The sequence below is a fragment of the Cannabis sativa genome, chromosome 2, assembly GCF_029168945.1.
Source record: "Cannabis sativa cultivar Pink pepper isolate KNU-18-1 chromosome 2, ASM2916894v1, whole genome shotgun sequence".
Classification (NCBI taxonomy): domain Eukaryota; kingdom Viridiplantae; phylum Streptophyta; class Magnoliopsida; order Rosales; family Cannabaceae; genus Cannabis; species Cannabis sativa.
Window position 1 is genome coordinate 60757071 of NC_083602.1, and position 23209 is coordinate 60780279.

Genomic DNA, 23209 nt, shown 5'->3' on the forward strand with positions numbered 1-23209 from the left:
CTTAAGCTTAAGAAAGAAATAAATTAAAGAAGAAGAAAATAGGATTTGAACGTGGTTGGGGCATTACTGAGCCTTAATCCACGAGTCAATATCATTGAGCTAAAAAAGCTTCAAAGTATATTTGCACAAGTGTTTTTTTCCTAGCTGAAGAACTCTAATTATTAGCTCTTAGAAGTAGAAAAATGATTTCTCCACTAATCCTCTTGCATGAAGGGATCATGTTCTATTCATAGGCAAGATTCGAGTATGGGTGAACCTAAACCCGGTAGGATTTAGAGGTGTCAACTAGGCCTAATGATGGGATAAAATACAATATGTATTTACTTTTGGCCAATTGGGTGAGACCCAATTCATGAGATTATGATTGTTTGTAGGAGTGGAGACCGATTATGATGCCACGTGTTGTGAGTTGCTGTGTTGGTACTGAGAATGTCAGAGAATATGGCGTTGGACAAAAAACGTGGTTGCCTTTTGGTGCTACACACTCCTTAAGTCTGACGTAGGGGACAAACTCCTGATATGGTGGGCCCGGTGTTTAGAGGTCGCCACGTAGGATGATATCTGAAGGCTTTTGGATGTCTCTTCAATTTTTTGTGTCCAAATTACCCCATTAGGGCATCCAAATAGTTATGATGGACTTTTTGCCTTCTGGGCCAAACAACATTTCTAGGACTGAAATGGTATGGCCTTATCCCGTTTGTAAGTTGGACTTACATCCGAATCTGGAGCCATAACTCAACTTTGTAATTGGGGTTGACGTGCTAACTTGACTGCCCAAGAATGAGCCTATTTTAGTTGATATTGGATTTTTGAAAATGCACCTGTCCCTTCCTTATCCGGAAACACTGATGACATTAACATCGGAAAGTCAAGCTTCCAAAAAAAATAAAATATTCTGAAAGTCAAGAAATAGTTATGCAAAAAATTTCAACATGTGGAGCTGCATTGTAGCCTCTGTTAATAAATAATAATAATAATAATAATAATAAATAGAAAAAAACTACAACATTGATGCATTAATAAAGAATATAGATATACAAGTAATTTATTAGATGAAGAAATAAGAGTATATTTAAATTTGAAGTCTTCATCATACTCAAGGCCCCTTTAAGTTGTGTAGAACAATTGGACTTCTGACATTATGGGTGCCATCATCAGACCACACTAGTGAAGCAGACACCATAGAATTATTCGATAAACTACCACCATTAACAATCACATCAAAAGACTTCTCCTCATTCAGTGACTTGAAAGAAAGAACATCAGGCACTACTTTGATACTTATCAGAGATCTTGAGAGGATTTTAGCCTTATATGTGGAGTTAGCTTGACCAACATTCTTGATTCTTCTATGAAACGTAATACTAAATGGTTTGCCAGTTGGAACTTCAGAAATCATTGAAGGGTAATTCAGATCTTTTGGTGATGATTTGCCTAAGTCTTGAGGACAACTGCTGTTGTCTCCAGATATAAGCCTAACCTTTTCTTCATCATACCCAATGCTGCATAGAAATTGTATGTAGTCTCCCACTGAAGAATCATACACAAGTCCTGGATTTAATGCTTGAATTGGGTTGACATGGCCAGAGCCATAAGCAAATTCTCCATTGGAATTCCCAGTATTGTTCATCAACAAAGCTACAAGCAAAGAGAGAAGAAGAGATTCAGTTCACATGGTTTGGTAGTTTGCATACACATAGGAGAAGAGAAAGAGCAAATTCACATCGAGGTAAGCCTTTGCGAAACTGTTCTTGAGCAATACAATTACCTGTAGTCATGAGAGATGATTTAATGGCTGAAGGTGACCAATCAGGGTGAAAAGTTTTAACATATGCAGCTACTCCAGCAACATGGGGGCAAGCCATGGAGGTTCCAGACATAAAATTGTAACTCACTCGCCTTTTGTCAGCAGGGCTGATCGAGGGTGAATTAAGAGGAGGATATGCAGCCAATATGTTCAGACCAGGGGCAATTATATCTGGCTGCAACACACTTAAACATAGTAATTTAAGAAAAATAGTTATCTAAAAAAGAAATGAAACAAAAACAAGTAGGAAATGGAAATGGAACAATGTGAACCTTCAGAATATCTGGTGTGATTAAATTTGGTCCGCGAGAAGAGAAGGAAGCAACAGTAGGAGCTGAAGAATCTTTTATAGCTTCACTTCTTGAAATGGTTGCTTGAGGATTACTGAAAAAACAAAATAAAAAAAGAGAAAGACTTGCATTATTTGAGAGGTAGCAAACACACTTAAACATAGTGTTTAAGGGTATATACAATGATACATACTTGGTGGAATTTAAGTATGACAAGACCAATGCATAGTCGGCTTGGTTCAGAGCTGAAGCAGGGAATGGAACAACAGAAGAAACACCAATGGCTCTATCGTTGTTCGCAATGCAACCAGATGCACCGGCCTTATAGGCCTCTTTGATCCCGAAAAGTGAATCACACAACACAACCTTTCCCTTGACTAAACCACTGTCTAGACAGCCTTCATCACACCTTCTGAAAAATAATTGCAGCCAAAGAAAAACAAGTCATTTCTTCATCATATTGATCTTTTTCTTTGAAAATTATGAATATGGAATGAAAGGCTTGCCAAAAGTACCCAGCCATTGAAACAGAGCACTGACTTGAAGCATTTTTTCCATGCACTAGAGGAAGCATTGTTTTGTTCAAACTGAAAGAGTTTATAGAACTCCCCTGTTTGTGTAAAAGTCAATGAGCATAAAAGTCTTGACAAAAAGAAGTGTTAAAACTAATAGAAGCAAAAGATTGGGAAGAAGACATACAATGATATTGGCCATTCCATTGCCAACGAAAACCTTGTCTATTATTTCTCTATCAATGCTACTAGCTGCTACTGTCATAAGCCATGGTGCTGAACTTAGCATAGTTCCAAGAGAAGGGCCACTATTTCCTCCACAATTTAAGGTTAATATTCCTTTCTCCATGGCATGGAAAGCGCCAATTGCAATCGAATCATCTTCAAATATTTCAAGGGAATAAGGATTTATTGATATTGTAATGATGTCAACACCATCAGCAATTGCATCATCAAATGCAGCCAAAATAGCTGCTGAATGGCACTTTAAGGGGTTGCAGACTTTATAGGCAGAAATTCTTGAAGAGGGAACTCCTCCTCTTGCAGTGCCTTTGGCAAGTCCATAAAAGCTTGCACCTTTTACATTGTTCCCGGCTGCTGTTGAGGCTGTATGGCTTCCATGACCTTCAGTATCTCTTGCTGACACATCTGATGTAATCGATGGATAGTACCGAGCTCCAATGATCTTGCTGAAAAACAAGGATTATACACAGAAACATTGTAAAAGGGGTATCAAAAGCAGAATGATATGTACTTATTTACTTTCAATTAAAAAGGAAAAAAAATACTTGTTGCAAGTGAAATTTTGGCCGCCTACACATGCTCCTTTCCATTTCTTTGGAGGAGGACCAAAACCTTCATCACTAAAGCTCTCTGACTCTGGCCAAATTCCACTGTCAATAACACCAACTATAGTATCACTCTCAATGGCCGGTTTTCGAGTCACTGTTTCACTGAGCCCCAAAAAGTCCCATGATCTTGTTGTTTGAGTTTGATAAATTTTACTTGGGAAAATTGAGACTACCTCTTTTGAACCTGCCAAGTGCCAACCCCCACCATTTTACAAAATTTTCTATCACTATTTTTACTTGGTTCAAATGGAACAGCTATGAGTTCTAGATGACTTACTTGCGAGCTTAAGTCTTTCTTGCTCAGTCAGTTTTGCTGCAAATCCATTGAAGCTCCTTTTGTAACTTCGAACTAATGAATTCGCCACTGAACTGTAACAATAACACATAAAGTTTGTAAGAAACTGATAACAAATCAGAAAAGGATAACATTAAATAGATGTAAATGTTAATAAATATTCAAGGCTACCTTACCTTCCCTCAACAACACTCTGTAGAATACTAAGGTGATGAGAGGTTGGTGAGTAAAACTTATCTTTAAGTGCCCCCATATACACAATATAAACCTGTGAATAAATAATGGTATTTTTGTTGTTCAACGTTCATAGAATAAATATGACAAAGAATAGTGATTTCAAGAAAAAAACTTGTACTTGCCTCTCTATCTTCATTGGCTTTGCAGGAAAAGCTAATGGTGAGAATGAAAATAGACAAGAAATGGTAAAACTGAAAGCTTCTATACTTCCCCATGCTTGAGAAACTGATGGTAAAACCAAAAGAGCTGTTCATTACAAGAATAGTGCGTATACTAATTTATAGGTAAATCGAAAATTCAATACAATAATTCCTTGTTCAAACAAAAAAGTACCATAATACCATAAAAATCCAACAATAATTCCTTTTACGACAATATTGTACATTGTATGACAACAATACATATGAGGTTACCAAACAAATTCTTGGCTGGCTTCTTTACTGTTATTACTGCTATTGTTGACATTGTTTTTGTTATTAATGTTATTTTTATAAGGGATAATACTGCAATAAATGAAATGCGGCAATTTCACTCAATTATGGAATATATTCCATTCATTTTCGATGTTATTAATTTTTAAATTGTGACAAAATATATCCTGAATCCTTATGGTGTTCGCAATGAATGTGGTGCGGTTCTTAACTAATATATTAGGCCACACTACATAGACCTCAAAACTGCATTTCAAAAATAAAGTACGGTGTATGTGGTTTGTACCGATCAACAACTAATAATAATTAAATTAAATATATAATAAAATTTTACAATATAAGACAAATTGAATTCATAATCAAAAAGTATTCAACAAAATATTAAAAATAACAATGAATTAATATACAAAATACATGACATCAAGAATAGAAATACATAATACATAAACAAATTAGAACTCAATACAAAATATAAGAGTAAGCATTAATGACACTCCTTGATTCAGTTCTAATAAACAATATAAAATCCTCCGTTTGGTAAAAAAAAAAACTCCATTAATCCACGAACATTGAACTGACCCATTACTGGAAAAATAGTTAAAGGAAGTAAGGAAATGCACCATTTTTTTGGATGTCTACTGGTAGAGTCTTGAGAGACAAAGGAGAGAGACGGTAGAAAAGATGGTGAATGCATATGCATGGTTCCTCTGTTTTGAAACTTCTTCGGCTATTCAGTGTCATCCATTGTTGCTTTTCTCCAAGCTTGGAATTGTTTCACTATATTTTAGTACTTTGTATTTTTATTTATTGGTAGGTATTTACCGAATTATATAAAACAATCAGTCAAAAAAAAAAAATTAAAGAAAAACTTGTGTTTAAAGGAAAGAATGAGCTTGTCTGTAATCATTCTGAAATATTATGAAAATGTTTAATAAGAAACAGCTGGCATAATCTAACCTGAAGGCCTTTTTTTTTCTTTTTTTTTTTTGAAATAGTATGAGTTATAACTTTGCTTCCTATACAAAATTTAGTTATAGCTGTTATATAATCATTAGTAATTTTTTTTAAAAAAAACAAATTGTTTGATAAATATTCACCTAAATTTTAACTAATATAATTAAGGAATTATTACATAAAAAATATAATTAATGGTTTAAGTAAAGTCATTTTTATCATTTTTGCTCTAAATATATTCCCTACTTTAGTTAAAATTTGATACTATTTATAATATTTTATAATTTAAATTTATTAAATATAAATTAATGTGATAAAATAATAAAAAAGTAATATTGTTTTTTATTAAAATAGTATGAAAAAAATTTAGCAAAAAAATAAAAAAATTTATACTCCCTATCTATTCTCTATTATATAGAGTTATTTTTTTAATAATTGGAGCTCATTTTTTTATTCACTCTCTATTTTAATTAAAGAATGCGTTTAGAAAGTATAATTAGAGATACTAATAATTATAGTAGAATTTGGCTTAAATATTAAATAAAATACATTATTTTTAAATAAGAGCATTAGTATTAAGTATCAGTGGTGCCCAATACCTTTCATAAGTAGCGCTTAATGGTCTGTCAATTGTTTAAGGTGCCCTTAGCATTTCTAATGGTATAAATTATAATCCGCACAAATGTCAAAGTTGTTCAGCTACAAGTCCTAATAGATAAAGTTACACGAGTTCCATAAATATAAGTGTCTTCTTTTTCTTTTCATTTCCTTGAAAATATCTGGGTAAAGGTTGAATATTTAAACCAAAATTGTAAGGCTCAAGTAACATTTGGCATCATTGTACCTCGACTTGTGAAATCATTAAATTGCATGAAACTGTTTGCCCAAAATCTAAACATTGTGCTCCCCACCAATGTAAGACACACAAGCCTAATTTTCAGACAATATTTGTACAGCTATTATATTCAAATAGCATTGTTATTAAATATTAATAATGCTTAGTATTTAGGTGGTATTTTAAAATTAGTTAGTAATATTTTTTAAAAGTTACTTTAAGTTATATGTGACTTAATATTTTATTATATTAATAACAATATGACACCGAAGAGAAGAAAGTATTAGATACTAATAGTACCTTTTAACTATTCTTTCAAAATAAAATAGTTAATTTAACATTATTATCACCCTTTTTTCCCTTTTTTGTTGATAAACCACCACCTTTAGCAATAACAACAATTCAACAAAAGACTTCTCTTCATTTCAGTAACTTAAAAGAAAGAAAGAACTTTAGGCACTATTCTCATTTGATAGGATTTTAACCTTATAAGTGGGTTGGCTTGATCAACATTCTATTAGAAATGTTACACATTAATAAAAGAAAAACAAGATACATTACAATTTTACAGTAATATAAAATACAAGGACCAATAAAAATGTTAAATAAATACTACAACAATATATATTTATATAATTTGAGCTTGTTTAGTAGGCTAAGGGTCGTATTGTATTAAATAACAAATAACAATATATTTGGATAAAATAAGGGGTTTTTTATTAGTATACAATAAAAATAATTTTATTACAAAAAATGTGCAAAAAAATACAATTTTAAAAATGTACCGATTTAAAAACATATTTACATAGATTCATACAAATTCTTAATTTAATTATAATAGATATATTAATGAGTCAACTTATTATAATTAGATTTGTGTAACTATTTTTATGACTAATTTATATGGTATTAATGAGTAAGCCTACTAATTAACAAAATTATATATTAATATTTACAAAAATATGTTGATGAGGCGTTGTCCATGAAGGAGTCTTTGAGTTGGGTTAAATCCTGCTGAGGAGAAAGCAGGACTATTGAGGACTTTTGTCCTACAACGGTGATTTTGGAGTCGGATTGTCTTGTGTTGGTTAATGTTATCAATAGCAAGAGCCACATTCTTTCTCATCTTGGTCTTATTATTTCGGATTTTATTAATCTTTTACGGTCCTTTTCTAATTTTCATGTTTCAGTTCAGTTTGTTAAACGATCTGGGAACCAAGCGACTAACTGGTTAGCTCGTTCTTCTGGTTCATGTCCTGATCATATTTCCAGTAAGGGGTTTTTCCCTTCTGGTTTGAAAGCTATTTTGTTAGTTGATTTGCTTTAATGAAAGATGCAATCTTTATTTCAAAAAAAATATTTACAAAACATAATCAGATACTACTAATAAACGATAAAATTTGTATTAATCATACAAATCACGTCCAAAATCGACATAATAATTGTATGGAATATTTTTAAAATTCAATACATATATAATCATGATTTTTTTGTTTAACTGTGTCCAATATCATTATTAGTAGATTTTTAAAAATCGATATTTCCACTAGTCTATGTATTTGCACTAGGAATAGCAAAAGGGTCCATATTAATTTAGAGCCATTTTAATAACATATCATTATAGGGTAGATTTTAAAATCAACATATGATCAAGATATATATGTTTAAATAAAATTAATATATGATATATTTTTAAAATACACACATGAAAAAAAAAACCAAAAATAAACAAAACAATAACATCAATGAGAAGATAGTTTATTAAAAATATACATGTAATATTTTAAATATAAAACATAATAAAAAAAATAACTAACGATTGAAAATAATAAACAGTTTTAAATTAATAATAAAGAGCGAAAAAAATACATTAAAAAAATAAACAAAAACAACCCATTAAATTTAGCAAAAACATATATATTTTTTTTAAAAAAAAAAAAACACTAGAAACAAATAAATAACATTAAAAATATTACAATACACAACAAAACATAATAAGAAACACCACAAAAAAACAACAGTCCTAATATAAATAAACACATGAAAATAAACACGATGAATAAATTTATATGAAAAGTACTTAAAATACACACATGAAAAAAAAAACCAAAAAATAAACAAAACAATAACATCGATGAAAAGATGGTTTATTAAAAATATACAGATGTAATATTTTAAATATAAAACATAAAAAAATAATAAACGATTGAAAATAATAAACAATTTTAAATTAATAATAAAGAGCGAAAAAATACATTAAAAAAATAAACAAAAACAACCCATTAAGTTTAACAAAACCATATATAAATTTAAAAAAAAAAACACTAAAAATAAATAAATAATATTAAAAAAATATTACAGTACGATGCACAACAAAACATAATAAAAAACACCAAAAAAAAAAAACAAAAGAAAAAAAAACAACAGTCCTAATATAAATAAACACGGTGAATAAATTTGATAATATCATTTCAAATTTGATAATGATCTTTTTAATTAAAATATGATCAAAATTTATTATTTTTAAAAATCGACATACCTATTAATTTGTCCATAAAATAGCAAAAGGGTAAAATTAATATAAATAAATTTTAAAAATATTTTATTTATGTTGTTGACGTGATTTGTATGATATATACAAAATTTATTGTTTATTATTAGTATCTTATTATGTTTTTTAATTATTGATATACAAATTTTGTTAATTAGTAGGCTTACTCATTAATACCATATAAATTAGTCATAAAAATGGTTATACAAATCTAAATATAGTAGGTTGACTCATCAATATATCTATTATAATTTAATTAAGAATTTGTATGAATTTTTGTAAATATGTTTTCAAATGTGTACATTTTTAAAATTGTGTTTTTTTGCACATTTTTTGTAATTATTTAAGAAAATGTATACATTTATGTAAAATGCCCATAAAATAATATATTATATTAATTATTACGACCATAATTTTTAATATAGTGAGTCGTATTAATTATTAAATACATAACAAATTATCCATATTAGCTTGTATTATAATATTTACAAAAGATCTAAGGTTAACCCCGGTCCCGACCCCAACCTTGGACCTTGGACCCGGACCTAGACCCGAACCCAGACCCCGGACTCAAACCTTAACTTGGACTCAGAGCGAACCCCAGACTCGAATTCAAACTCGACCCTGAACGCGAACATGAACCCAAACCCCGGACCGGGACCCAAACCCGAACCTGAACCCTGGGCGCAAACTCAGACTAGGACCTGAATCCGGACCTTGACCCTAAACCCAAACCCAAACCAAGACCCTCGACTTGGACCCGAACTTGGACCCCCAGCCATGACCCAAACTTGGACCCCAACTCCAAACACCGTACCCAAATCCGAAACTCAAACCCTGTCCCTGAACCTAGACCTCGGGGCTCGGGTCTGAGGTCCAAGTATGGGTCCGAGTCTGGGATCCAAGTACGGGTCTGGGGTCCTGTTGGGGTTTGTGCCCTAAATAAAACTCATTTCAATATAATCAGATTTACTAATTTATACAAGATCAGAAATCGCTTTTATTTTACATAGTTCACATGATTTATTTCATGATTATGTTTAATGTATAAATTCTATTAAGTCCAAAACATATATAAATATATATATTTATTCATGATTATAGTGTCGTCAGCACAGTTGAATACAATCAGGATTATATGTTTAAAAGTTTAATTCTCATGATTTGTCAGTTCACTACATTTAGACTGACATGATAATCAGCGATAAGGTATACTTACACTTTGGATAAGTGTTATGTCATTTCCAGGGCATTGGCAAAGTTTACCAGTATCGGATGTATGGGTGTATACATTGAAAGAGACCGATATTGATCTTGAATAAGATATCATAAACTTACCGTTATATCTTTCTAAGTCAATATCAATGGTTGATCTTAGGTCTATGGATCTTAATCCTGATATGGTTAGGTTCAACTTAGTTGTATTATTTATGTTCTTCAAGTTGTTCGTGGATGCTAACCAATGGTTCTGGCAGATATTTACATCTTGGAAACATGGTAGTTCAATTGAGTGAGAGCGCTAATCATAGATATAGAATCTATCACTTCTATAAGTATTTAGAAGTGAAACGATGCTAACCTTCGAGCTTGGCTGAATAGAAATAAATGATTGAGGTCTCATTTCAGTAATTATATTAGTTTATAGAAGTATCATTTATAGGTGGCTAAGTGTTTTAAGGATAAAATACATTGAAGGGTAGAACAGTAAATTTGTCCCTATTCAGTGTAGATCATCTATAGAGGATCTTTGACTATTAAGATTGTAACAATAGATAATTATAATGTATCTATATAGTGGTATTAATGCCTTCTATGTAATTGAGAGTGCTATTCAATTCCAAATCTATAGTGGCACAAGACGAAATTAATAAATTAGATAATTTACTTGGTAAAATTCTAGATCTACTTATTGAAAGCTCGGTTATATAGGTCTATGGTCCCCCCACTACTCGAGATAATACTGCTTGCAGACTCAGTCAATTGATTTTAATTAATCAATTACAATTCTAAAATTAGACTATGTCTTATTTAAGAATTTTCACTAAGCAATGGCTTAATTGTGAAGAAAAGAGGTTTTAGGGTCAATTTATTAATTAAGAGACTTTCTATGGTCTAATTATTAAATAATATAAATGACAATTTTATTTGATAATTAATTATAATTATTAAATAAATAGTTTTCGCATTTATAGGATTGAATAGGAAAATATGGTATTATTGAAAGAAGAATAAGTGGTTGGAAAAGTAGCAAAATTGTAACTAGAGATTGGTCCTATATGGCCGGCCTTAGAGTTATTTTTGTCTAATATTTTATTCTTTTTTAATCCATATAACTCAGCCCTAAGCCCTAGTTGAAACACTATAAAAGGAACATGATGCTCTTGTTGGGGATTATTTTACCAAGATCTAGATTTACTACCATGTATGTTATTTAACATCCTAAATATGAATTTCTAAAACAATGGAATTTAAACACATATAAAGTTCAAGAAACCTTACATTGGTTGCAGTGGAATTAAATGACTCCTTCCACTCAGATCTCTAACCCTTGTATCCTTTCTGTAGCAGAGTATCACCAAGATCTGAGCCTGATTCTCCTTCAGTTGATTGGATTCTTCACAGTCTTACACACTATGATTGAGTACCAATTTGCTATGCGTGGACATGTACTCAATCACTATAGGATTCGAATTCAGAAGAGAGAAAAGGATTCGAAATAGAGAAAAGAGAGAAGGCCTAAATTTTGACTGAAAGACTTAAGTGCATCAACTGCTATCATGTTTCAATTTGAGTCCATCACTATCTATTCATAGGAGTCCTTCTAGGTTTAGGTTTGAATTATTTGACATTAAAAAATTGATAAATAAATGGTAAAATCATGCTTAAGTGGTCAGCCATAGGATGTTGGCCCACCACTTGTAAATTTACCATTTTTCAACTATTTATCTTATTCTTTCACAAATGCCATATTTTCTAATTCAACCACTTAAATACCAAAACTATTTATTTAATAATTAAAATTAATTATCAAATAAAATTGTCATTTAATATATTTATTAATTAGACTTAATAAAGTATTTTAATTAACAAACAAACCATTAAACCTCTTTTCTTCACAATTAAGCCCTAGCTTAGTAAAAATTCATAAATAAGACATAGTCTAATTTTAGAATTATAATTGATTAATTAAAATCAATTAACCGAGTCTTACAAGAAGTATTGTCTCAACTAGTACGAGGACCATGGGCCTATATAACCGAACTTCCAATAAGCAGATCTAGAATTTACCAAGTAAATTCTCTAACTTATTAATTCCTCCTTGCACCACTATAGATTTGAAATTGAATACACTCTCAATCATATAGAACGCTCTATATGTTCCACGATATAAATATGCTATGAAAATTTAACCATCGTTCTAATCCCAATAATCAAAGATCCTCTATAAATGATTTACACCGAGTAGGAATAAATTTACCATTTTACCCCTCAATGTATTTTATCCTTAAAACACTTAGCTTCCTATAAATGATATTTCAGTAAACTAATATAATCACTGAAATAAGAGCTCTTCCATTTATCTTTATTAAGCCAAGCTCGAAGGAAATCATCATTTCACTTCTATGTCCAGATAGAAGCTATAGATTCCATATCTATGATTAGCGCTCCCACTCAATTGTACTATCATGTTCCCAAACTGTACGTTTGACCCGAACTAAATGGTAGGCTTTAACTAACAACTCAAAGAACACAAATAACACTCTTGAGATCGAACCTCACAATGTCAGGATTAAGATCTTTTGATCTAAGATCATCCAGTGATATTGATTTAGAAAGATACAACAGTAAGATTTTAATATCTTTACCAAGAACAATATCGGTCCCAGTCCAATGTATACTCCATGCATTCGATACTAACATACTTTGCAAATGTTCTAGAAAGAACATAACACTTATCCAAGGTATAAGTAAACTTTATCGCTGACTATCACATCAGTGCAAATCGAATACACTGATGAATCAAGGGACATTAACTTTTGAAGCATATAATCACAATTATCTTCCACTGTGTTGACATCACTATAAAGAAGAAGAAGAAGAAGAAGAAGAAGAAGAATCACCATGAGAACCTTAGACCTCTTTGTATAGAGTTAAGAATTCTCATTTGTCACACATGCCCATGTTTGGTATGAGTTGTAATAGGGAAATAAATAGAGTTTCAAACGTTGACTTTGACACTAGAAACGTCCCCCACTAAATTCCCAATATATTCTCATAAAATGGTTCCAGTCGATATGTCATTTGGAGTGATAACCGCAAACTATATATCAATAAAACATCGAAAATCTTCCAACACAAGTTTAGGTGACATGTTGCCTGGGACAGTTTTAGCACACCATTTTTGAGTTTCAATTCTCCTCTTCGAGCCAACTCATTCCCAAACATCTCAATGTTCATTTAAACATTATAAATGAGTATTGTAACAAATTCTAACAACTAGAAACATCTTCATTTTGGTCTATACTCCCACATGTAATTTATTCACTTTAAATACATAATTTTCAAATGTGATATAAGTTAGAGTAACTTGCGGCGTAAATATCTAATTTTAACTCTCAGTTGTAAATAAATATTTAAGTTTAATTTTTGACGATAATCATACCTAAGTTAAATTTCTAGATCTTCCGTAAGAAACTGTTAAGTGTAAGTTATTATCCACTCGTCATTTTCTTATTATTATATTTAAATTAATTTTGAAATAAAAAAAATTAATGACCTCAACCAATTAGAGACTGCCACATAGTTATTAACTTGACACTTAATGACCAAATACCTACGAAATTGAGTGTTTGGGATAAAGAATGTTTGGGTTACTATTTCTATCTCATTTGGAAATTGAGTGTCTTGATGCAGTAAGTAAACATGAAAGCGAAGAAGGCTGTGAAGCCAATAAGAACAGCAGCAACTGGTCCCATAAAATCTGGGTTGTACCCAAAACGGTCTTCTATGTACCAGTTGATGGTGGGTTCAAATGTCATTCCAGGCACTTTGATCGTGTCTTCAACATCACCATACTGTGACACAATCAATCCGTACACAGTCCATGCCATTGGGCAAATCCAATAATACCAGATCCACCACTTTGGAATTCTTGGTCTTGGGATAAAGACCAAGAATTTAAACCAGGTGCAATTATGTTTGGCTGTAACAAATTTGTGCATAATAATCCAAGGAAAATTGAAATGCAATGAGATTTAGAAAGTTGATGAACGATATAAAGTTACCTTTTAGAATATCTGGCGTAATCAAATTCGGCCCACGAAAAAGAGAAGGAAGCAACATAAGCTGAAAAATCTGTTATGACTTTACTTCTTAGAATGGTTGCTTGAGGATGTCTGCAAAAGAAAAATTGTAGCATTACTTGATGAGGATAGCAAACTTCATCAGCAATTTCTTTTTGGCTTGTGAGGAAAAGTTATTAGATTAAAGGATATATACAACCATACATATACATAGTTCAATTAAGGTAGGACCAATGTTTAAAAAGGCGTTTTTGAGGCGCGCCTGTTTGAACAGTGCCTCAAGGCGTGCGCCTTGCTGAGAAGAAGTGAGGCGTACGCCTCATGTGGTGAGGCGTTGAGTTGAGGCGTGAGGCGTTGAGGCGTAAGAGGCGTGCGCCTCAAATTTTGTGTGTGAAATGGGCTATTTCAGCCCTAAAAAAAGGCCCAAATTGGTATTTTAAATTTAGTTTTCTGCTGCCTAATTTAAAAGACTTGAAAAACTTTAAAAAAGCCCAATACACATTAATAAAAAAGCCCAATAAAATACTTAAGTGAGCCCAAATAAAACTTAAAAATAAAACCCTAGTTTTTTCTTCTTCATAGCAGCTCTCTTTCTTCACAGCAGCACACACCAACAGCTGCCCCTGCCCCTGCCTTCCCACGATAAAAAAAAAAGCCTGCTTCTTCTTCACAGAAGCACGAGTTCACCTTGCTGCCCCTGTCCCTGCCTTCCCCTGCCTTCCTTCTCACTGCTTGCTCCTCCATTTTCAATGTCTTCCTCCACGAGTTCACCTTGCTGCTGCCTTTTCCCTCTTCTCATCACAGAAAAAAAAAAAAAAACCTTGCTGGTTTTGCTGCTGCCTTGTCCGAGTTAGTTGCTGCTGCCTTTTCTTTGTTCCATAGGTAAACATTTAGATATCATTTAGTTTTTTTTTTAATTCATAAGTCATATTTATTTAGTTGTTCTTAGGTTCATTAATTAGGTGGTGATTTATTATTTAGTTGTTACTTTGTTTTGTGTAGATAAGAAAATGAATAGAAAATCAAAATTGAGTAGCTTTGGTGTTGGAGGAGCTAGTGGCACCGGTAGTGTTGATGGTAATAATAATAATAGTCTTGGAAATAGAAAAGATCCGGCTTGGAAGCATGGTGTTGAAGTTGATACTTCGGGTGGAAATGCTGAAAACAAGAAAAATTATATTTACATGGAGTGTAAATATTGTAGAAAGCTTATTACGGGTGGTGTTGCAAGGTTGAAACAACACCTTGCTCACACTAGGAAAGGTGTTGCACCATGTAAGGAGGTTCCTGAAGAAGTTAAGAATGAATTTGTGGAGCTCTTGAAACAAAAAAAACATTAGAAAAGCGTGTGGCTCAAATGAAATTCGAAGAGATGGTTGAGTCGGGATCTTATTACACTAAGACTAGTGCTCCCGTGTCTGCTAGAGGTGTAAGAAGACCAATTGATAGGTTTGTGTGTGATGGTATTGATAGGACAGCCGCTGAAAATATCCATATAACTCCCAAAAATGAGAAAGAAATGTGTGATAATGTTTGCATGGACATTGGGAGGTGTTTCAATGAGAATGCTTTGCCTTTTCATTTGGCTAAGAGTCCTTCCTTTATCAATATGTGTCGCTCGATTGGAAATTATGGTAGGGGATTGAAACCTCCTAGTATGTATGAGCTTAGGACTTGGATATTGAAGGAGGAGATAAAGACTACGAACCTTTATAGTTGAGGATATTAAAAAGACATGGCCATCAACGGGAGTTTCAATAATGTCTGATGGATGGTCCGACGGTAGAAATTGAAGCATACTTAACATCTTGATCAACAATCCTAAGGGCACTGTGTTTTTGAAAAGTATTGATGCCTCCTCATTTAGTAAAAATGCAGAAAAGTTGTTTAAAATGTTGGATGACGTTATTGAAGAAATTGGAGAGCATCTTGTTGTTCAAGTGGTTACTGATAATGCTAGTGCCTACAAAGCGGCGGGTACATTATTGATGGAGAAAAGAAAGCATCTCTATTGGACTCCATGTGCTGCATACTGTATTGATTTGATGCTTGAAAGAATTGGAGAGTTGCCACAACATGCAACTGCTTTGAGTAAAGCAAAAAAATTGAGCAAGTATATTTACAATCATCAATTGGTCCTAGACATGATGAGAAAATTTGCCAAAAGAGACATTGTAAGACCTGCTGCCACTAGATTTGCAACTGCATTTCTTACACTACAAAGCATTTATCAAGTGAGACAACCTTTGGAGGCTATGTTTACTTCTGAAGAGTGGATAGAGTGTCCTTGGGCAGCTAAACCAGATGGAAAAGAAGCAAGAAAAACAGTTTTGAAGGACAAGAACTTTTGGCCAAGTGTGATTTATGCTATTAGGACCACAAGTCCTTTAGTTGAAGTGCTAAGGTTAGTTGATGGTGATAAGGAACCGGCTATGGGATTTCTCTATAATGCAATGGATAAGGCGAAGGAAAAGATAGCAAATAATTTGGGTGGAGAAGAAAAAGATTACAAGGAGATATGGGAAATCATTGATGAGAAATGGGAATTTCAATTACATCGACATTTGCATGCCGCTGCCTACTATTTGAATCCCCGCTGTCATTATGCAGAAGATTTTTCCAACCATCCAGAGGTCAAGTTGGGTTTGTTTCATTGTATGGACAGACTTATCCCAGATCCCAAAGAAAGAGAAAAAGCTGACCTTCAATGTAGCATTTTTCACAACAAGGAAGGCTTCTTTGGATTTACCCAAGCTAAACAGACATTTGAAAAACGATCACCAGGTAATTAAATGTCTAAATCTTTTACTAATGCTTTTGGAAAATTTCATAGCATGTTTTCTAAAATATTTATTCTTTTAATGTCCAATTTTAGTGGATTGGTGGACTCAATATGGAGATGGCACGCCAGAGTTACAAAAATTTGCCATCAAAGTATTAGGTCTTACTTGCTCGGCATCAGGATGCGAGCGAAATTGGAGCACTTTCAATCAAGTTCATACAAAAAAAAGAAATCGATTGACTACCCAAAGAATGCATTCTTTGGTATATATAATGTTCAACAAAAGATTGAAAGATAGATATTTGAGGTTGGCATCTCCACCGTCAAATGAAGATGATGCTTTGTTGCTTGATGATTTGCCATCTGATGATGAATGGATCATTGGTGATAACGAAAATGAAAATGTGCAAAGGCTAAGTGATAAGGAGCTTGAGAGATTGGAATTGACCCAATTAAACCAAAATCATACAAGTGCTCCAGAATCTAGTTCAAGAGCGGGTTCGTAAACTCTTATTATTGGTTTAGCTTATATCATATATATTACTTATTTCAAATATTGATTAGTTTGTAATTTTTTTCTTAGGAAAGCGACAGAGACTAGTAGTAGACATAGATGAGGATGAATGGAAGGATATTGATGGTGGCAATGAGGGTGGTGGCGATGAGGATGGTGACGATGAATTTGAGGATTTCTAATCATCATTGCATGTTCCATCAATGCTTTAGTTCGAGTTTTATGAGTCAAATATGTTCTAGGATAGTAGAATTTAGAATTCTAATTCTAGAAACATAATTATCTTTATTCTAGTTTGAGTTTTATGAGACATATCTTTAGGTATGTTTGAATTTTATGAGACATTTTATGGTTATTATTTTTATGAGATATTTTATGGTATGTTTGAAATTTATGTGACAGTTTATTTATTCTTAAGTGCTCTAAAAGTATTGATTCTATTAATTTTTGAGGCTTACGCCTCATACGCCTCGAGGCTTACGCCTAGCCTTACAAAAAAAAAACGCCTCAAGGCTCATTTGCGTTTTTTTAAACATTGGGTAGGACAATATTACTCTATAGATTGATTGGCTTAATGCAAAGAAAGGGACAACAGGAGAAATATCTTAGGTTCTATCATTCATTGCAATGCAGCCAAGTGCACCAACTTCATAGACCTCACTGATTCCAGAAAATGAATCACAAGGCAAGCTTCATAGACCTAACATTTCCCTTGACTAAATCTCTGTCAAGGCAAGCTTCATCACACCTCCTACAATGCACCAAATACATATACATATATTTTCTCTAGTCTATAAAAGCTTGCATGTCTTACATTGTCCCCAGTGGCTGTTGTAGCTGTATGGCTGCATGACCTTTTCTATCTCTTGCAAAATCTGTTTCATAATTTTATTGAATGAACAGAGCCGAACTCCTATGATTTTGCTGAAACACATGCATGATTATATAGAATCACAACATGGACAGAAACTTGTAATCAAGAATAATTCTCATTGCTAGAACATGCTGGCTCTAACAAAGGGCTCACATTTTTTATAATACAACTCATTTTTTTTTGGGGTGTTCGTGTCAAATAGTGAGACAAATCAAGCACATTTCTTCATGGAAGTCAATAGCATAACACACGCATATACAAATCAATGAAATCACGCAGTTGAAAGCTACCAATTGTTGATCAACCTTACTACGCCTCAAAATCTGCTTATATAAATATATGTTTATATAAACTGTACATACTTATTTTATTATTGAAGAAGAACGTATGAAATAATAAACATACATCTTGGTTACACAAAAGTCATAGCAAAAGTAAACTATGTTCAAAGAGAGAACCAACATACAACAAATCAACTAGATTCCAAAGCCTGTCTTATCATCATCACGTAATAGGTCTCATTTTCCATTGATCCTTTCTATTACTGTGATAAGTCCTTGAGTACCAAGTTTTCCATCACCATTAGCCACCATCCCAGAAAACAACTGCTTACACAATGCAGCCCCAGGCAAAGCCACCACTCTCTCATGATCATCTTCTTCCACAACATCAACACCCATCCCCAAATCCTTCACCATATACTCAGCAAATCCACCAGGCCTGAAATCTCTTTCAATAACCCTCTCGCCAAACAACTCCATCACCATTGATCCTGCCGCCCCACCTCTCACCGCCTCCATAAACTGTCTCGTATCCAACCCGGCTCGCTCTGCAAACACCAAACCTTCGCTCAAACCAATCAAATTTGCCCCAACAACGATCTGATTTCCTATCTTGCAACTCTGCCCGGAACCGGCAGTGCCCACGTAAGTAACCTTTCCCATGATGTCAAACAAAGGTGAGAGCCACTCAACAACGCCACGTTCACCGCCTGCAAGTATAGCTAATCTCCCTTCCCTGGCGCCAATGTCGCCCCCAGATACTGGGGCATCTACAGACCAGCAATTCTTCTCACGCGCCGCCGCGAATATCTCTCGGGCAAGTACAGGGTGGCTGCTAGTCATGTCTACGGTGACGCAGTTGGGATTGAGACCGGACAGAACGCCATTGTTCTCTAAGACAATCGACCTAACATCTGAGGGGAGCCCCAGCATTGTGAAAACAACATCTGTGGAGCGAGCGAGTTCGACCGGGGAATTAGAAAGTTGGGCGCCTTGAGATTCGAGGGAGAGGGATTTGGAAGGGTTGCGTGCGTAAACGGTCAGAGAGTAACCGGCGGAGAGGAGGCGAGAGGCCATGGCGGCGCCCATTACGCCGATACCGATCCAGCCGATACGGGTTTTGGCAGGGGTGATGGGATTTGGGTAAGGGGTTGTCATGGGTAGAGAGGCAGAGGACGCTGAAATTAGTTGATCAAATCTGGTGATATTTCTGAGTTTGGAGTTCAAAGTTCAGAGTTCAGTAATTTTGGCTCTGATTTTTGGGTTACGATCTTATGGGTGTACAGTGTGTGCTATTTATCTTGAAAATTTGGACAGTTAATTTAGGGACTTAATTAACTTTTTGTTTCTTAATATAATTAGACGAAATTCATAGGTAATGAAAACAAATTATTGATAAATTGATGTAATTATAAATTGAAATGACAAAATTTTAAATTGAATCTTCTATATGTTGTGCAACACAATGGGACTTCTAACGGTATGAGTATTATCAGACCATACCAATGACGCAGAAACCATAGATTTATATTTGTCAAACCACCTCCTTCAACAATCACACTAAAAGACTTTTCCTCATTCAGTGACTTGAAAGAAAGAATTTCAGGCACTACTTTTATACCAATAAGAGATGTTGATGAGATTTTAGCCTTGTAAATTGAGTTTGCTTCACCAACATTCTTAACTCTTCTCTGAAACTTAATTTTAAATGGCTTGTTGACTGGGACTCTGGCAATCATTGAAGGGTAATTGAGATCCTTTGGTGATCCTTTTTCTGAACCATTGGTGCAACTACTGTTATCACCTGATATAAGCCTAACTTTATTCTCATCAAAACCAATGTTGCAGAGAAACTTTATGTAGTCGTCTTCTAAAGCTTCATACACTAGTCCAGGGTTTATAGCTTGTACAGGGTTGACATGGCCAGAACCATAACCAAATTCTCCACTGGGATTTCCTGTATTGTGCATGACAGAAGCTGCAGCCACCAGAAAAAGAGAAGGATTTGGTTAAGTTGAGATGTCAGGTGTGTGTAATCATAGAGAAGAGCACTATATGATAAGTAGTAGTAGTAGTACCTGTAGTCATAAGAGAGGATTTAATAGCTGAAGAAGACCAGTCAGGGTGAAATGTTTTAACATAGGCAGCTGCTCCAGCAACATGGGGACAAGACATGGAGGTTCCAGATTCAACTGTGTATTTTACACGCCGTTTATCATTGAAAAATGTTGAAGGTGGAGTTTCAAGTGAATATGCAGCCAATATATTTACTCCTGGGGCACTTATATCTGGCTGCAAGTATTTGAACACGAGGAAATAATTAAAATGCTACTCTTAAAAGAAAAATTGACAAGGTGATAGAACAGCATGAACCTTTAGAATATCTGGTATAATAACATTTGGCCCTCTAGAAGAGAAGGAAGCAACAGTAGGAGCACTAGAATCCCTTGTTACTTCACTTTTTAATATCATTGCTCGAGGATCTCTGTGAAAAGAAGAATGGTTTTGCCTTGTTTAAGAGAACTCAGTGAACCAAGAACAGTTAATTATCAGACTAAAAGGTAAAGCAATAAAACATACTTTGTAGAACTTATGTAGGACAAGATTGATGTATAATCTCCATGTGTCAAAGTTGATGCAGGGAACGGTACAACAGAGGAAGCGCCATTTAAAGCATCATTGTACACAATGCAACCAAGTGCACCAGCTTTATAGGCCTCACCGATTCCTTTAATCGAATCACACAACACAATCTTTCCCTTTACTAAATTATTGTCTAGGCACCCATTATTGCACAACCTACAAATGCACACCTTTCTTTCCCTTATTATCAATATTCTCATAAGAAGTTTTACTAAGTGAAAATGATCAAATGAGTTTGAAAAGTTACCCGGCCATCAAATTGGAGCAATTTCTTGAAGCGTCTTTTCCATGTACTAGAGGAAAATTTGTTCCATTTAGTCTAAAAGTATTGACAGCACTCCCCTGAGTGTAAAATTAAACTATGAAAATGCATGACAAGAAAGCCAAACCAAAACATCTAAATGGAAAAGAGAATAAGACACACAATTATAGTTGTTCCATTTCCAAGAACAATCTTGTCTATGATTTGTTGATCTGTAGTACTAGCTGCTACTGTCATCAACCAAGGCGCAACGCTTGTCAAAGTTTGAAGAAACGGGCCACTGTTTCCTGCTGAGTTTGTGGTTAATATCCCTTTCTTCATTGCATGGAAAGCACCAATGGAGATTGGATCAAGCTCAAGTGTTTCTAGCATTGGAGATGACATTGATATGGTAATGATGTCGACACCATCAGCAATAGCGTCGTCAAAAGCTGCCAACATAGCTTCTGAATAGCACCCTGTTGGGCTGCAGACTTTATAAGCAGCAATTCTTGCAGAGGGAACTCCTCCTCTTGCAATGCCTTCTTTTAGTCCATAGAAACTGACATTTTTTACATTGTTCCCAGCAGCTGTGGAGGCCGTATGGCTTCCATGACCCTCACTATCTCTTGCAGATTCATCTTCTGTGACAGATGGATAATACCGAGCTCCAATGATCTTGCTACAACAAAATCAAGACTTCATAGAATCTCAACATCTCTAAGACATTGGTAAAGGAATAGACAAATACAAATGTCAAAAACTTTTCTCTCAAGGAACTTCCTAATGGTACATGTATGGTTTATGTAAGCAAGAATTTTTCAATGAAATGAATAGGAAAATACTTGTTGCAGGTGAAATTTTTTCCTCCTTGACATGCACCTTTCCATTTCTTGGGAGGTGGACCAAAACCTTCATCACTAAAGCTTTCTGATTCAGGCCAAATTCCAGTGTCAATAACACCAACTATAGTATCACTCTCCACAGTAGGAATTCGACTCGTTGTCTCGTGTAAACCCATGAAATCCCAAGATCTTGTTGTTTGAGTATGAAGTATTTTATTGGGGAAGATTGAAACTATGTCTTGCCTACCTGCCAATTATGGTTTTAGAGTAAATAAAACAATATTGGCTTACTTTACAAGGTTGTTGGATTACTTACTGGCAAGATTCATTCTCTCTTTTTCAGTAAGTTTTGCTGCAAATCCATTGAAACTCCTTTTGTAACTTCGAACTAAGGAATTCTCAACAGAAGTACTATAACATATATAAAATTAATTAGTAGAAAAGACATTTAAAAGAAAAAAAAGACTACATGAACATATTTATCTACATTACTACCTTCCCTCAAGAACACTTTGTAGCATACTAATGTGATGAGAAGTTGGTGATGAGTACAGCTTATGTTGAAGTGCCCCCATGTACACAATATAGACCTGTAAAATCATGGCATTTCAACAAAAGAAAATGTAAATTCAGATGATATTAATAAGATTAATTATTGGATGCTATATAATTCTTTTATTTAGTTATCGATATACGCTTGCCTTTCTATCTTCATCACTACTAATAGCATTGCATGAAAACCTCACTGTGAGGATGAAAATGCAGAGCAAATAGTGAAACAGAAGAATTCCATACTTTCCCATGCCTCAGAATAATTTGACAGAACTGAGAATTCTTTTACTTAAAAATGGTGCAAAAACAAAAACTATATTAGAAGATTTCATGCCATAACATCATATACATATGTCATAAGGTACCCAAATTTGTTTTCCATAATGGTATATGAATATGTTGTATGGAAAA

The 23209-nt window shown here is 33.8% G+C and overlaps 4 protein-coding genes and 1 pseudogene across 5 annotated transcripts; 1 reads left to right on the top strand and 4 right to left on the bottom strand.

The window, feature by feature from the left end:
- Positions 1–990: 990 nt before the first annotated feature.
- On the bottom strand, positions 991–5324 carry LOC115718570 (subtilisin-like protease SBT4.6). The gene is made up of 11 exons (XM_030647373.2): positions 5044–5324; positions 4115–4217; positions 3932–4023; positions 3738–3829; positions 3398–3644; positions 2797–3298; positions 2613–2707; positions 2291–2509; positions 2080–2191; positions 1769–1982; positions 991–1638 (listed from the first exon to the last, which is right to left on the bottom strand). The coding sequence occupies exons 1-11, from the start codon at positions 5121–5123 to the stop codon at positions 1097–1099; spliced, it is 2298 nt and encodes a 765-aa protein (XP_030503233.2). The 5' UTR covers positions 5124–5324; the 3' UTR covers positions 991–1096.
- Positions 5325–13622: 8298 nt separating this feature from the next.
- Positions 13623–18397, bottom strand: LOC133035054 (ABC transporter G family member 29-like). 2 transcript variants are annotated; one of them, XM_061110711.1, is made up of 3 exons: positions 18177–18397; positions 14049–14159; positions 13623–13966 (listed from the first exon to the last, which is right to left on the bottom strand). In XM_061110711.1, exons 2-3 carry the CDS (start codon positions 14104–14106, stop codon positions 13644–13646), a joined length of 381 nt encoding a protein of 126 aa, XP_060966694.1. In that variant the 5' UTR covers positions 14107–14159; positions 18177–18397; the 3' UTR covers positions 13623–13643. The 2 variants fall into 2 exon arrangements, with proteins under 2 accessions (XP_060966694.1, XP_060966695.1); XM_061110712.1 differs by lacking the exon at positions 18177–18397 and having other exon boundaries at positions 14049–14648.
- Positions 15959–17646, top strand: LOC115711327 (uncharacterized). Its single transcript, XM_061109506.1, has 3 exons — positions 15959–16850; positions 16942–17346; positions 17432–17646. Exons 1-3 carry the CDS (start codon positions 15959–15961, stop codon positions 17542–17544), a joined length of 1410 nt encoding a protein of 469 aa, XP_060965489.1. The 3' UTR covers positions 17545–17646.
- A 181-nt stretch (positions 18398–18578) lies between the features above and the next one.
- LOC115721398 (probable 3-hydroxyisobutyrate dehydrogenase-like 3, mitochondrial) lies at positions 18579–19802 on the bottom strand. The gene has a single exon (XM_030650683.2). It carries the CDS (start codon positions 19673–19675, stop codon positions 18755–18757), a length of 921 nt encoding a protein of 306 aa, XP_030506543.2. The 5' UTR covers positions 19676–19802; the 3' UTR covers positions 18579–18754.
- Positions 19803–19867: 65 nt separating this feature from the next.
- Positions 19868–22832, bottom strand: LOC115721397 (subtilisin-like protease SBT4.6; annotated as a pseudogene).
- Positions 22833–23209: the final 377 nt, after the last annotated feature.